Below are 14,884 nucleotides of genomic sequence, written 5' to 3' on the forward strand. Positions count from 1 at the left end.
AATTTGCTTGGGAGAATCCCTGGTTCGATAAGGCGCTAAGCATCCACCTTCAGGAAAAGTTGCTGGCATTTTTGGCCCGCAGATGAAGTCTGCTCCTGTGACTGAGGGCTCCTGCCCTTTTGTTTCTGCTGTGTGCCATGTTGTCTGTGCTGGCTTGGCTGGTGAGAGGGTCTGCTTCTGATAATGGTGCTGCACGTCTGGAGTGGAAGGTGGTGTACCCAGTGAATGATGCCTGCAGGAGTGTGCTTTTGGAGAGAGGCAGGCTTTTTATTTTTCCTCTTCTATGGGGCTTTGGAGGAATTGGAGCAGCGTAGGAGCCTGTGCTGCAATTCTTCATGGCATTAGTCTCTCTGTGGTGCCAGGCTGGTGTGTTCCCATGCCCTCAGCATTAACCCAACCTCCAGATTGGGTTTGGGAGCAATTCCTCCAAGCCCTGTCTTGCTCCTGCCAATCCGGTTACAAGGAGTGGGTTCTAAGTGTAGGTTTGTGTTTTTTTTCTGCCTTACTCTGTAGTTTGGGCAGGGCCTGTTGCCTAGGATCAGCTGAAATTTGAGGACGTATGTTAACTGTGCTCTGAGTCTGTGATGCTCCACCACTGAGGTCTGTGGGATTTTTCTTGTTGATTTGTGTGGGAGGAAATCCCAGGGAGAGCAGCAAAATTGGTTAGGAATTCAGGGGGTAGGAAGAGAATTGCCCTTTGTAATGCAAATGAGCCATAAATCAGGGAGCTGGCTCTGAGTGTCTTAATACACTGAGCACTTTCCTGTCGGGCAGCAGTCTCTTTGGCATGGAGAATGTGACTTGTGTAGCACTTCATCTACTGGTAATAAATTCAGGCTTTTACCTCTTTTTTTTTTTTTTTTTTTTTTTTCTGGAGTGCCTGTATTTAATTCAGTAGGCTTAGACTTAGCATCTAGCCAATCGCATAGGCACTGAACTTAGCTTGTATTTGATGGTTTTGATTTAACATCATGTTTCTGTGTTGTCAGCTGCTGGATTTTTGCTTTTGGTAATGCTTCTATAAATACATGGCTTCAAGGTGTCTGTCGCATGTTTAAATCAGATGATCTCTCACACTCAAATCTTCTGAAGCCGAGGTTTGTGGGAGCCACGTGTAGGAACAGAGCTGTGACCAGGGCGGTGGATCATGTCCAGCCAGGCCAGGCAGAGGAGCAGTTAAATTCAGGAGCACTTTAACCTTCTCTTTTCCCCAAGCTGTTACTCTGGCCCTCTGGGCTCCTGGAGTCCAGAGAACATGGAGGTGGATCAGAACTACTCGTGTCCCCTTTTCCTTCGTGCTGCCAGTGGTCAGGATCTGCTTTCTGCTGTTGCTTTCTCCCTGTGGTAAATCCCAACCATTTTTCACTTAAAAGTGAAAGCACAGTAATTTATTATTGTGATAGAAGAACCACAGAGAAATTGTAAACGTAACGGAGCACCTGCCCCACTGGCATAGTGCTGTGGCTACTGAGCAGCGTCAGGCCATGCCACATCCCTTCACAATAAGGTATGTCCATACAACAAGCTGCACTGACACGCATGCTGTGTACATGTAACTGCCCTGTGTAGGCAAGCCCTGCCCTGTCCTCTCATCGTAGTACTTAAGGTTAGTGACCTTTTGAATCCAGGTGGTGCCTTGCTATTTGGTATAGAAGCGTGGATACAAATGCTTCCTGCGGGGGATTATTGTTCTCAGGTATGAAATACCCATTGTATGAAACAACATCACGCATTATCCAAACACAAAAGCTGCAGCTTCTTCTTTTCCCCCAGCCATTATCAGCATTGCTGGGTGTTTCTCTGAACTTTAAGCCAAATCACAGGATCTTCCACATACGTGCGTGTTTCTTCTCCTGTGCTGAGTGTCACTTAATTGGAGCTCTTTTCAGAAGCCAATTAAACTGCTCAGCCTGCTAAACAGCCTGTAGGTTGTTTGGGAGCAATGAATGCAAACGTAGAACTGAGACACACGGTGAGCTGGAGAGCTGAGACACATAGTGAGACGTGTTTTTAATAACTCCTCTGAAATGCTTTAAATAGAAGCTTTTTCCGCTTGTGTCACGGTGCTTCGTGCTGTAAATTTGTTCCTGAACAGATGAGTTTGCAACCAGCTTGTAGGCATGTGCACCGTATCCCTTATGAGCCCCAGATGTGATCAGCAGAACCGCAGGGAAATGCTGGTGGCAGCTGGATAGCTCCAGTGCCGCGTGGCGTCCTGGCGTTGCGCTGCCTTGGCGGGCGGGCCGTGCAGAATGGTGCAGCAGTGCAGGTAGCCCTGACATTTGAATGGCAATTTTCAAAGTAACTTCTTAAATAAAAGCAAAAGCTAATGCACAGATCAGTGATCTCGGTCTCAGTCCCCTCCCTTCCTTAGGATGTCTCTTTTAAGGTTCATTTAAATAAAGAAATAATGAAACTTTAGCCATCGTTACTTTCTAATTCCCCTTACCTTGGTGGCAAAGTCAGCCAGATGACTTAATTTATCAAGTTAAGGATCTACTTTAAGAAGAAAAACGTGTTTTCTTCTCTTCCCTACTGCTGTTGGGGAAGCAGTGCCACTGTTTCCCTCCTTTCTGCAGTAGGGAGAGCTACACTCCTCCCAGCTCTCACAACTCAAACCCTACTGAAACATTCCCATCGTCAAAGTGCCTTTTCTGGACAAGTGGGAAGAAGATCCCACAATTACTTCAGTGCTCTTGTCAAAGGGTTGGGTGGGCATCGTGTAGCCTGTGTCTGGTTTGGCTTTCTGGCCTCCTCTTTTTGAGGATCTCAGCCTGATAGTGCAAAGAAGGCTGTAGTTTGACCAGCCCTGCAGTCTCAGCAAAGTGCCTTTGAACTGGCACTGCTGCGTGAAGGAGCAGTCGCAACGAATGTTCACGGCTGCTTTTTGTATCTGTTTATGTCTTTAGCAAACGCAGCATGCCTAAGCTATTTATTTTTAGCTGCTTATCACTTTGTCTGGCAGTATTACATGAAACAATTTATCGTTATGACCCCAATACGCGTTGTAGGTACAATACTGAAATACCATTCCCTAGGTTTTTCTTTTGGAGGTGGGTCCCAGCAACATTATTGCTGCATGATGCGTGTTGCTTTCCCCTGGATTTTGCTTTGACCATTGAATTTCATTTGCTATTTTATTGCTTCACTGTAAATGTTTATTGCTATTTTAGTCACTGAGCATTAAACTTCCTTCTGACTTTTTGGTTTAATCAAAACTAAAACTGAGTATATTTTCAAGAAAATATGGCTCTTATCTGAGAAAGTGGGTGAGTAGTGCTGACTGCATTGAGCAATACACATTCCTGTAGGTCTACTAATATCCTGTAGGCTTCTCTCTTTTTTTTTTTTTTTTCTGAAGTTCTCAATTCTTGCATTTATTTCCCTATTTAATCAATTAGTAATCTAAAAGATCCTTCCTTTTGGTCTCATGGAAGTTGAATTTATTGAAGAACCCGTAACTGAGGCAAAGAAGGAGGAATTGATGAAACTTCTGGGGATCAAACATACTTCAGCAAGCCTGATGACCACGTGCTTGTTGTCTTCATCAAACAATCTTCGCAGTTCAGTACAGCGTGACTGTCCTGTGCAGAAGCCGTGCAGCCTCCCTGTACTGTCCAGCTCAGCCGTGTGAGCACAGCTGCGGTTTCTGTGGTTTCTGCGGCTCCAACACGTGGCTGTCAGCGGGAGCAGAGCTTCAGCAAGTGGGGAGCAGATGGAGCGGCGTGCGCCAGCCGAAGGGGACCAGTCAAGGCCATTCCTCCCCCAGCAAGAGGCTCCAATGGAGCAAAAGTGTCTCACTGAGCCAGTCTGGGAGGAATTCACTGCGTGTGTAGGAGAGGGTTTGGGATGATTCATGAGCACTATGGTATGAGAAGTGTCTGGCGTTGTTAGCAAAGGAGAAGAGGGGGAGCAGGATGGGATTATGATAAAAGTCAGGTTGGTATTTGCGGCGAGATAGATTTGTGGTGTGGATTTAATCGAACAATGCTGTTCAATGAATTTAAGGCAAAGTTAAAGGAGTAACTCTTAAGGGAGAAATCTCTTCATTTTACATTCTGTCTAAAGCTCCTCTTCAAGAGCATGCAGTAACTGAGGCTCTAAAAGACGGAATTAAATAGATGTCTAAATCAGACTAAAACAGCTTTCCAAAATCCTGTCCCTATGGAAAGGTTTTCATTAAGTTGTTGTCATGGCAATGGAGTGCTGAATGCTTCATAACCTCTTTCGCTAAGTAAACAGAAAAGATGGGGATACTTCATGCCTTGGAAAACAGAGTTTATTTGCGGGAGCACTGTATTCCTAAATTTAAGAAAATAAAACCTTTTGTAGAGCTCAAAACTCCCTTGAGTTTTACCCTGGGAAACTGTGAACCCCCCCCCCCATCTAAAATTAACATAAGAGAGAGCTTAAGTAGATTATTTAAGATTCAGTAGAAGACTTGGGGGAAAAAAATAACATTTTCTCATTTAATCTCAGAACAGTTTTCTATCAGAAGGCACAGCCTTTCTTGGATTCCAGAATAGCATGGGTACAAATCATTTCCTCCATGTTACAGATGATGAAACAAAGGTAAAGGGAAAGGTAAAGGGACATGAGAATGTAAGTTACTGGCAATATCAGGAAGAAATGGACATACCTGAACTGTCAGTACAGCCCTTTACTCCCTGAAGCATGGTTCCTTTCTTGAGCATTGCTGATGGCTGACCATGTGTAAAACCCAGAGCTGGTATTTGCTGTCAATTAGTAACAGGAGTTCCAATAAAGGTAGAATTTTCCAGCTTTGACCTGTGGTACCAATACCAGAGGTTTCTGTAGCTGCTGCGTGCGTTGTCATTGGGATGAACTGGCAGAGTATGGCCAGAGCGTGGGCACTTCTCAGTTCATTGCAGCCGTGTGTGATGCCCTTGATAGCTTATTCAGAGTTGCTTTTATCATAGGTTTTTCCCCCCTCCGATTAATTACTGAAATTAACAAAAATGCGTGCTTTCCCTTATTTTTCCCCTACCAGTCTGTTTCAGTTGTAAACATACAGCCTTGTGGCTTACTCATTTCCAGAACAGGATGCACACCAGCCTGAGGCGGCGGCTGTTTGCTGGAGCGTGCTTTCTTGCAGGGTGGCCACTATTTACCGAGATCTCTCACTGGGGATGAACACTTCTCCGTGCTGTTGTGAAGTGAAAGTAGCTGCACTGAGGAAGTCGGGAGAAGGCGTTACAGTCTGGCAAGCAGGCTGACTTCCTTTGGCTCTGCAAGCAGTAATGGTTTGCTTTGCCTGAGATCACTTATTCATCAGGCTACATCAGATCGGATCACAGCACAGTCATGCTGCAAGGTTTCTGTACGTAATTGTTGAACACAATTAATTTGATTTATACAGCTGTTCTGGATGGGTGGAGAAAGGCATGTAGCATACAAAGAAATTAGTACAGCTATTGAGTGAAGAGTTGTAAAATGTAGATGAAAATGATTAATTCTGAAGGAAAAAAATGTGCATATGATTTTGTGCACAGGGCAAATTTACAGGAATCTTGATGGGAACAAAGGGGATTAAAATAGTTGAAGAGTTTCACAATTTCTGTTTAACCTTATTGCATGTATGCACAAATAATGAATTAAAAGAAACGTGTTTGTGCTCTGCAGGGTGTTATGCTGATGGTATGCCAGATACACACACAAAAACCAGCCTTGTCTTAATAACCTGGGAGGTTTTTAGGACAACCATCGATGGGGACCTCGTGCTCTTTATCTGTGATTACGTATTGAATACACACAAAATGAGTTCCAATTCAATTACTAGTTGGGCCTTTCAGATGAATAAGTGTGAATTGAAACCAAATGCATTTTCTAGAATAATAAAAAAGTTATCTTACTGTTAGATTTGTTTCTTTATTTTCTCATATCAGGGATGCATTGTTTTCTTGATTGCTTGTAGTCTTCTAGTGAAAGTTTTGCAGATCACATCACCTCTCCTTTGTCTGATCAGTTTGCTTTTTACACTAATGACCTATCTTGGTGATATGGGAAACTCCATCCGTTTTATTCTAAAAATGCGTGTTTATTTGCTTCTTGTAGGCAATCAAATAGACTTTGATCTGGAAGATGAACTAGGTAATTTCTTAATGTTTCCTGGCTCTTTTCCTGTAAGTCAGTGCCCAGACTCTTTTTTTTCTAAATCAGTTGCAATTTAATTTAAGCAAGCCCTGCTGACATTGTACTTTTACCTGCCCACTCTGAAATGCTATGCCTTTCAGCTCACTAGTCTTTATTAAATCATATGAGAACGGTCTTTGTGTTGCAAAATGCTCTTGTTCCATGTTCAGCCTAAAGAGCAGGTGCCAGAAATCTCTGCAGCCAGCTCCCAGTGTCCATTAGAAACTAGTTCCCCCTGATTTTCATGGGATTTGGTAGTAAAGCTCCCATGCCGTCCATTTTTCATGGTAATAGACTGAAAGCTTTTACTGGAAAACCATATTTGGACAAATTTAGAAAATGAAGTATCAGTTGTTGCTCAGAAAATGCTTTGAGGAGCACTAAAACGATGCCTCTGTGTAAACACCGAAGACGTGCTTTGCCTGTCAGAACCAATTAGCATGAAAAGCTCTATCTGTTGTCTAAATGAAATTGCAGATGTGTAAGACTCTTCAGAAACAGCAGTGGTTTTGCAGATAAGCTGTCTCCAGCACTCCCTTTTTCTCTCCCCCTCTTCCTTCCTCAGCAACTTCCCTGGTGAAACATGGCATATTCCTCGACTGTGATACTGAAAAACAAACATCATCTGCAGTAATACTTTGTCCAGATGCACATTGTTTTGTCTGAAAGGCTGTTTTAATTGCAACACCTGACATTGTTGTCAAACTGAGGGGCTTTATTTACTTATGTGGCCTTCAGCTCTGTTTGGCTCTTGTAAGGTAAAAAATAGTTCGGCTGGAAGGGGCCTTCAGAGATCATCCACTCCGACTGCCCAACCTCTTCAGGGCTAGCCCAAAGGTAAAGCACGTTAATGAGGGCAGTATCCAAATCCCTCCTGAACACCTACAGGCATGGGGCATCAGCCACCTCTCTCAGAAGCAACAACGCTTTTGTTCAGAACAAAACCATTAGATATCTTCCAAAGCAGTCAAAAAAGGAATAGTTTGACAAATGATGTCCTTAAATAGGTTTTCCATGACTATTCTTGCCAGGAAGGGTAGGAAATAACAGAGAGCTGGGAGAAGAGCAGCAGGTGAGACCCTCAGTATCCAACTTGTTCAAGAGAGGAAGGGTTTAAAACCTTAGCATGAGCAGGATTGCTCGTGTGCCTTGCTGCGATGGGGACCTGCTGCTCCTTGCCTGTGGTCAATTATTGAGCAATACACAGTTCCCATTTGACCGTCTGTTGGGCATTTCAGTTGAGTCAGTGCTAAACAGCCTTCCTGGGGTTGCCGTCTGGTGTGGGAGATGCTGAAGGGGTGCCCAAGGGGATGGAGTTTTGTTTAATATGCAGTGGCTCTCCTGCCACGGTGCCTACAGCCCAATCTCTGCAGCGCTCTGCCAGTGCATGTTGGTAATGAATTGCCTTGTGCATGTACAGGACTTCAGTTTTGCTGTTCTAAGAGGGTGTACTTAATAAAGGCAAAATATGTAGTGAATATGAGGCTGGTTTTACAGGGTTAAGTGGTGTTGAAGGCTTGTTTTTGGTTCCTTAGGGAATTACAGCTGAGGTCTTTGAAGAGTGAGTAAATTGGGGTAATTTTGGCCAGGCTTTAGAAACCTTAAAAAGCAGCATCTTGTCAGCACAGATCATAACCCCAGGCACAGCTGCAGTGACTCCTGCTCCTGTGGTGAACATCACAGGTACTCAGTCCTCATCCAGTGCTTTTTCAGGGTCACTGTTCTGGGAGTTGGGTGGTCATTGCCTTGAAACGGAAGAGTGGGCAGGACGAGCAGGCTTGGCATTAGCTGAAAATCTGGCGTACGTCTTGAAGAGAGGATATGATTTACAGGCACCCCTGCCCATCTGCAGCAGCAGTGGTGTGCTGGGGCTGCTGGAGGGTGAGTGGTATGCGCAGTGTGGGGTCGGCACATGCATGCAGGATGGTCATTGTGGCACCGGAGTAAAAACTCAGGGGCATGTCTCATTTACAAGGCAGCAACCAAGTTCAGCCACGAGGTAAGGATGTGTCATTTTAGTGGAGCAGGCTGCTCTGTAGAGGCTTCTACCAGGGCTAATTATAGACATTGTATAAGCAATGCAACTGCAATGTTTTGCAGGTGTTAGAGCAGCCTTTGATCGGGTTTGTGCCTTATTAGTCGAAGATAAGCTTCCTTTGCACACCCAAATTTTCTCTAATCTAAACAAAGCATTTCATCTGATACATAGATGTATTCACTTTTATCTTTCAGAAGTCTCTGTAGGCTGTTTTCATATGTAGTCAGGACCTGGTCTGTAAAATTTCACACATACAGAACCTGTTTTGCTGTGCAGAGCGTGAGCTTCTACTGCCTGCCTCCCAGATCTGTGGTTTGAGCAATTAGGAAACCTCTGCGCAAGTAGGACCCGTCCCTACTGAGTTGGCTGCAGGTAGTGGAAAGCATTTAAGAAATGTGCATAGAGATGTGTGAGACAGACACTGCTTTTGTGAGACTGTCTTTTGGAATGCTTCGCTGGGAAACGCTGGTTACGTGTGGCCTGTCAGACTGACCCTGCTTAGCAGTCTCAAACTTGGGAACTGGATTTAATGGTTTTAAAAACAAACAAACAACAAAAAATCACCAAAAAGTAAACAAAAGTGGTTTGTAGCCTAAAATGTCTTAATACAATTTTCACTGTTCTGTGTATTTATTTTTATATAGTAGCCTGAAACAAATATATTGTTAGAGTATGTAAGTGGTGGAAAGAACCATCTCTCAGATTAACCATTAAGTTTTTCCATACTTCCCTAAACTGCTCCTGGAGGTCACGTAACCTTTCCACATTTGTGGTGAATCCTTGGATGTCTGTATTTTCTGTCTGTATCTCTTACTGTGCATGTAGCTGATTTTTTTAGCCTCAACAAGCTTCATTTACTACTTCTTCCCTTAGGTACCTTGTAACTAAGAAGTGAATGTGTTAGAGAGAAGCATTAGGTTTTTGTTCCATGTGGAATGCATCAGTGGTTCTTACACAAGTGGTAACTGAAGGTACTTTAGTGATCCTGACCCTCAGCCCAAAAAGTAAGCATTGTTCTTCCTGAAAGTCCATGGCAAAGACGATGAATTAGCAGAAAATGGTTTTAGGATTCCTGAAGCATCTTTCTCACTTGAGCTTGTGTTTTAAGGCTTTTAATGTTCTTCTTGGTGGTAATTTGTCAGGTTTATTGGCAGGGCATTAACATTTTTCTCAAAAGAGATCAAATGTCCAGAAAATGTTCATGCGCAAATCATTTGCGACCACATGGGTCGCGCTGCTGAATGAGCTGCTGGTGGCACTCGGGATGCCAGGTGACATGAGCTGTGCAAGAGCACATGTCGGTTAGCGTGGGTGGCCACTGGTAGATAACCTTGGACAAAATAGAAATAAATAACAAGTTTATATCAAAACAAGCAGCATTCTATAAAGCAGGAGCAGTTGACCATGAAATTACTGTTAGGTGTTGTATTATTATACATTAGGATCTGAAGTTTTATTTTAAGTTTCACCCTGAAAACATGGTTCTGTTTTCTAAAGGTAGATGTATTTGCTTAAAAACAATTTTTTGACTGTTCTTTGTTTCTTTTACTAGGGAAGAGGAACAGGGGAAACAACAGCAAAAGCATTATCTTTTTTTTTTTTTTTTTTTAAAATTGTTCTTGAAAAGATAACCTATATGTGGTGATACGGTGATTGAAGAGCATGCCCTAGAATAATACGAGATACACATGCAAAGTCTGGCTTTTACAAAGTTACAAGCAATTTTGATGTTCAATTCATTTTAAAAATCAAGCTAGCAAGTGAGTTAACTTGTTTGCAGAGGTTAGCTATGTCTTCATCTTGTGTTTTGTTTTCTTTTTTTTATGCACAGTTTGAAAAAGAAGAGGCAAGCCAAGCAAAATGCTGAGACTGTCTCTGCCAATTCACCTGGATCTCCTGTTTCCAAAACTCCTGCTGAGAAAGATGATGGAAGTAAAGTTATTTTGGACCAAATCAGTTCCTCTGAAGACAACTGTAAATTTTCTGGGGAAAAGGAAACTGCTCCAGACAAAGAAAAGAAAAAGAAAAAATACAATCAACTGAAAGACATCAGGCGCACAGAACTTAAAAGATACTATAGTACTGGTGAGTTATCAGTAGAGTAATTTTAAATGCATTTGCTTTGATAGCTTGTTAATGTATTTTTCTCTTATTTTATGGTCTTTCCTTCAAAGGTTAGTTGACTCTGGATATCTTGTCTGTAAAAGCAAACAAAATTGTGTTCTACGTATCCTCTATTTTTAACTTTACCCTTCCGGTTCTTAAAGAAAAAGCATTTCTTGTTTCTCAGTTCTAAAATACAGTGTTACAGGCAACAGTTAAGTCTATTATTGCAATTGTTTTTCTAGACTTTCTCCAATGTTTTATGAAATTGGAGTTCATTTTTTTCCATTGGGTTGTTTCTTAAATGATGTACATTATTATAAGACTTCAGTCTTGATTCATCCCAGTTTGTCCGTTAAAGTGTGAACAAGTAAGGAAATTAACTACATGTTTTTAAACAAAATGTCAAAAGTTTCATGTGCTGAAATACACATCATGTTCTCTTCCTTCCCTCCCACTGTATTGTCAGTACCTCAGTCAGTCATAAATACATTTCTTTACATTTATTCTTGCAATTAATTCAGAGAAAATAAAGTTTGTGCATAAATATATGTGATATGAAAAATTTACAGATGTTTGCAGTTCTGGATTGCAATTTGTGAAGTACTCAAAGTATTTCATAAATTCTATCTAAAATTACTTATCGAGAGGGAATTGGAAAGGATATTTTATAGGAATGAACTCTTAGCTTAAGAGAGCTTTTTTTTTCTTTCTCTTTAAAGAAGAAAGGCAACAAAATACTGCAGATATTGTGCAAACAGACTTCTTTCCTGCTCACGCAGTGTGCGTAGACAGATGATTCCTGAGGAGGAATCGCTAGGAGAAGGAAATGAATCAGCAGTAAAAGTGCTGTTACGCATTGACTGCCACGTGCAGACTAGGCTGCATCTAAAGATTTTTTTATGAGGCAATATGGGCCTTCCCAAAAATAAGGTAAATCGTGGAGCAATGTTTCCTAGCAAGCAGAGGAGTTTGCGGTGATGTATTGACTGTAAGTTTTGGCAGGTTTGAATCTAATAAGTTCAGTGATTTGGAAACTAAAAGAAAAGTTGCTTCAGTGTTGTCTTAAGAAGTTCTTACCATGCTGTTCTTGAAATAAAACAAGTAGAAGGAAAACTGAATAATTATTAAGGAATGAATCTGCACTGTTTTGTTAGAATGCTGGTTTTAGACACAAAGCCCACAACACACACCCCAAAGTGTGAAGTCCTGTTGTATCGCTAACAAAGCGCTTCTCCTAAGGCGTCAATTTATTGTTGGTTTGTACCTAAAGGAATTCAGGGCTGTGTGAGGTAGCTGGGGTTTGTTTCTCTAGTGTGTCAGGAGTCTTGTGAGAAGCTTTGCGCCAGTTGGTGCTTGCTATAGAGAGATGGGGGATGGCGTGCCTCTGTCACAGGTCCTTCTGGCTGACGTGGGAGAATAGAAAGCTCTCCAGGTCTTCCTTGGCTAATGATCCAGCAGTCAATACAAAATGAGGTTTTACTAATGTTTGATAAGCACGCTGGTGTTTTGTGTGGACTGCTGTCATTGTGGGGGTGACTCGTCACAGTGCTCGCTGTCAGGCAGATGTGCAAGGTTCTGCAGTTCACTGAGAAATACAAGAATTCAATTCTACTGTTGACCTGAGCACAGACCCTGCTGACAAAACCCATAGAGAAATCCCTTTGTTATATAAACTCATGCTTTCAGTCCTGAGAAATGAAGATTTTTACCCAACTGGAGCATCAAAGTCGTAGAAGCGAAAGCTTAGAGAGAGGTGGAAAATGGTTGATTGTGAAATAAATATAATAGCTCTGTGTTCCTTATGCAAGTCTCAAAATGCAGTAATTTCAGGTGAGACATTAGTTGCTGCAGTATTAGCCTGCCTGTGTTACACCGGCCTTCTTCCCCTGCAGCTGTACCTGTTAACGTGGTTACTGTGCTCAGCCACTTGTCACTGCAGCCCTCCTGAAAGTCTTTTTTTTTTCCCATGTGATTTCTTCTGAATTTTCCCTTCACTGATATTTCTGAGATTGAAGTGATCTCCCTCTCATTCCTATGGTTAACCATTTTTCTGGGTTTGCTTGCCCAAAGGTTTTTTTTTTTTTTTGGTGTTGTTTTCTAATTATCCAGCTTTAACTTAATTGCCACATTAGATTTCCTGAAAGTTCTAGGCATTACTAATATTTTTTCCTATTTTTTTTCTGCACTTTACCAAAATGCCTAATTTTGCCAGTCTAAAGAAAAACGCATTAGATGCAGCAACAGTTGTGTAGTTTGTCTGATCTGCATGTTGGTACGATGATGCGTGCATAATTTATTTTGTGGCTTCATGGAGGTCCTGCCATAAGCTGCTTTGAGCCCAGCAAGGTCGTGTCTCTCCATCTAAACAAATGAAGACCTCAGCCGTCTGAATAATCTCCCTTTCATATTTTGCAGGACCACAAATGCTTTGTTATTGTTGTTAGAGAAACAGGGAAGGAACATGGCATCTGACTATAATTTGTTCCTCGCGCACTGTGTCCCTTCCTTAGAAGCTGGTGAACGTTTGCCTTTATAAACTTGCAAATGCTGGTGGTGACAACCTTACTTTTTGCACCTTGAATTTTTCCTTTTAATTGATTTATGCAAGAGCTGTTAATATTTGAGAAGGATTCTGTTGATTAGATCAATCCCTCTCCAGTAGGGTGACTGCAGTGCAGCTTCTGAAGGCTGCGGAGAGCTGGAGGTGGTGGTGCTCCCTGCCACATTTTGTAGAAAACAGAATGTTTAAAGGCTTATTCTCTGAAGCAGACGGCGTGCAGCTGTGGGGTGAGAAGCTTCTGGCCAAGAGCCGTGGTGTGGTGCTGTCCGCAGCCGGTGGGTGGCATCGCAGAGCCGGGGAGAAGGAGTTCAGCACCCTGCAGAAAGGAGCCCTCCAGCATCCACCTCCCCATCCAGGATTGTTCTGCTCAGCATGGCTTTTGGCACTGTGGTGGCACCGTCACAAGTAACCTAGGGGTACTGCACTACCCATAACCTCTCTCGAGACACTGCTGAATGGCTGAACAGATCCCACCACCAAGTTTCTCCTGTGTAACCTCATGCTTTCGGTCTCTATTAGCACTTGTGTTACTTAGTGGCTTTGTATTGGTTCTGCAATATGCTTGTACCATTCAGTCTCCAAATCTCACACTCTAAAATATTGCTTTGCAGATATAGCCCTTGTTTTCTTACCTTGAAATGACAGAGGCACCAGTACTGCTGCTCTTTCTTTTCTGAGGACCCATGGAAACAACGTTCTCCTTATTTTTTTTACCTTGTCTCTTAGCTTATGTGACAATTGGCTTTTTAACTTCATCTCATATTTTCTGGTATTATTGCTGCAGTAATCTTCTGTCAGACTTCTACGGAAGTATTTGTTCAGCGCAATGCACTTTCTGCTTCGGCACCCCAGCTGCTATCCCTAGTGCCCAGGATGCTCTGCCCTTCCTGGGATAACCCAGGTGACCTGCTTCTGCAGCTTGGCTACTTAGTTCAGACGCACTTTCTGTGGGAAGCCTGTTTTGTTGGAAGGTGTTGACTTCCCGAGCTTCAAGATATATGTGTAATATATATCTGAATATATGCGTGTATGTGTATATGTATATAAATTATCTTTCCTTTGTTTTGCTTTTTTTTGTAAATGTCACAGGCTCTAAAACACTCCCACAAATATGAGGGTGAGTTGCAGGATCCCAGTGCTGGAGCTGTAACAGCCTGGAGGCACCACTTCAGTGTCTCTAGGGCAGAGTCCACATCTCTGGGACAAACTACACGGGTGGGATGCTGTGAGACTGGGAAACCAGCATTTCTTTCAGGAATTGCTAAAGCAGATGAACGTGATGGTGCTTTGCCACTGAAGACTGAAAACAATACGGCATTCTGAAAGCAGTGTGGTAATGCTGTAAATTGGGGCTGAGGGCAGCCTTCTGAATTTCATTTGTATATTTACTCCAAAACAATATAATGTGACAATATCAAGATGTGCAGCATATTCCCAGGTTATACCGATTTTGCTTGAAATTGTCATCAGCATATGTGAGGAATTAGTCACCATTAAAGAAAGCATCATGAAGAAAAGCTTGGTATAGGTTACTTGCCCGACATCACACGGGTTTATCAGCAAAACAAAGTCTAGTTTGCTAGCTTATTATCCTGCCCTCTACTCATAAAGCCATCCTTTCTTTTCGTGCAGCCTCCTGTTCTCACTCAATGCACACCATTCAATTTCTGCAGCGAGTGGGAGGTCACACTAATAGATCTTCATCTTGTGTGTCTGATTTCTGTCCAAAGCAAGCAGGAGTCCTCAATACTGTGACAGGAGTCCCGAGAAGGAAAAATGGTCTGTGCCCACATAATCAGACAAGATAGCACACGTTGAGCAGGGGGTGCCAAAGCAGGTCCCCAGAGGCGGGCAGTGGATTCCTTTATGGTTTGTTCTCCCTGACATGATTTGGGCAGGGGTGGTATGGGAGCAGCATGGCATGCGTGCAGTTACAGAGCCTCTGAACCTTCTGGGTAGCTGGCCAAGAGCAGTTGTTGGTCAATAAAACAGAGAGGATGTAGCAATTTTAAGCACTCGCAGTGTGG

At 42.6% G+C, this 14,884-nt stretch overlaps 1 protein-coding gene across 6 annotated transcripts in view; it reads left to right on the top strand.

Annotated features, from left to right (window-relative positions):
• The window catches only part of NCOA7 (nuclear receptor coactivator 7), an 86,797-nt gene that overhangs the window by 29,380 nt on the left and 42,533 nt on the right, over positions 1–14,884 (top strand). For all 6 annotated transcript variants that reach the window (XM_032183746.1, XM_032183751.1, XM_032183750.1 and 3 more), the window contains exon 3: positions 10,023–10,276. In XM_032183746.1, coding sequence (XP_032039637.1) covers positions 10,023–10,276 — 254 coding nt within the window. The remainder of the gene's footprint in view (positions 1–10,022; positions 10,277–14,884) is intronic.

Source organism: Aythya fuligula, chromosome 3, assembly GCF_009819795.1.
Source record: "Aythya fuligula isolate bAytFul2 chromosome 3, bAytFul2.pri, whole genome shotgun sequence".
NCBI classification, from domain to species: Eukaryota; Metazoa; Chordata; class Aves; order Anseriformes; family Anatidae; genus Aythya; species Aythya fuligula.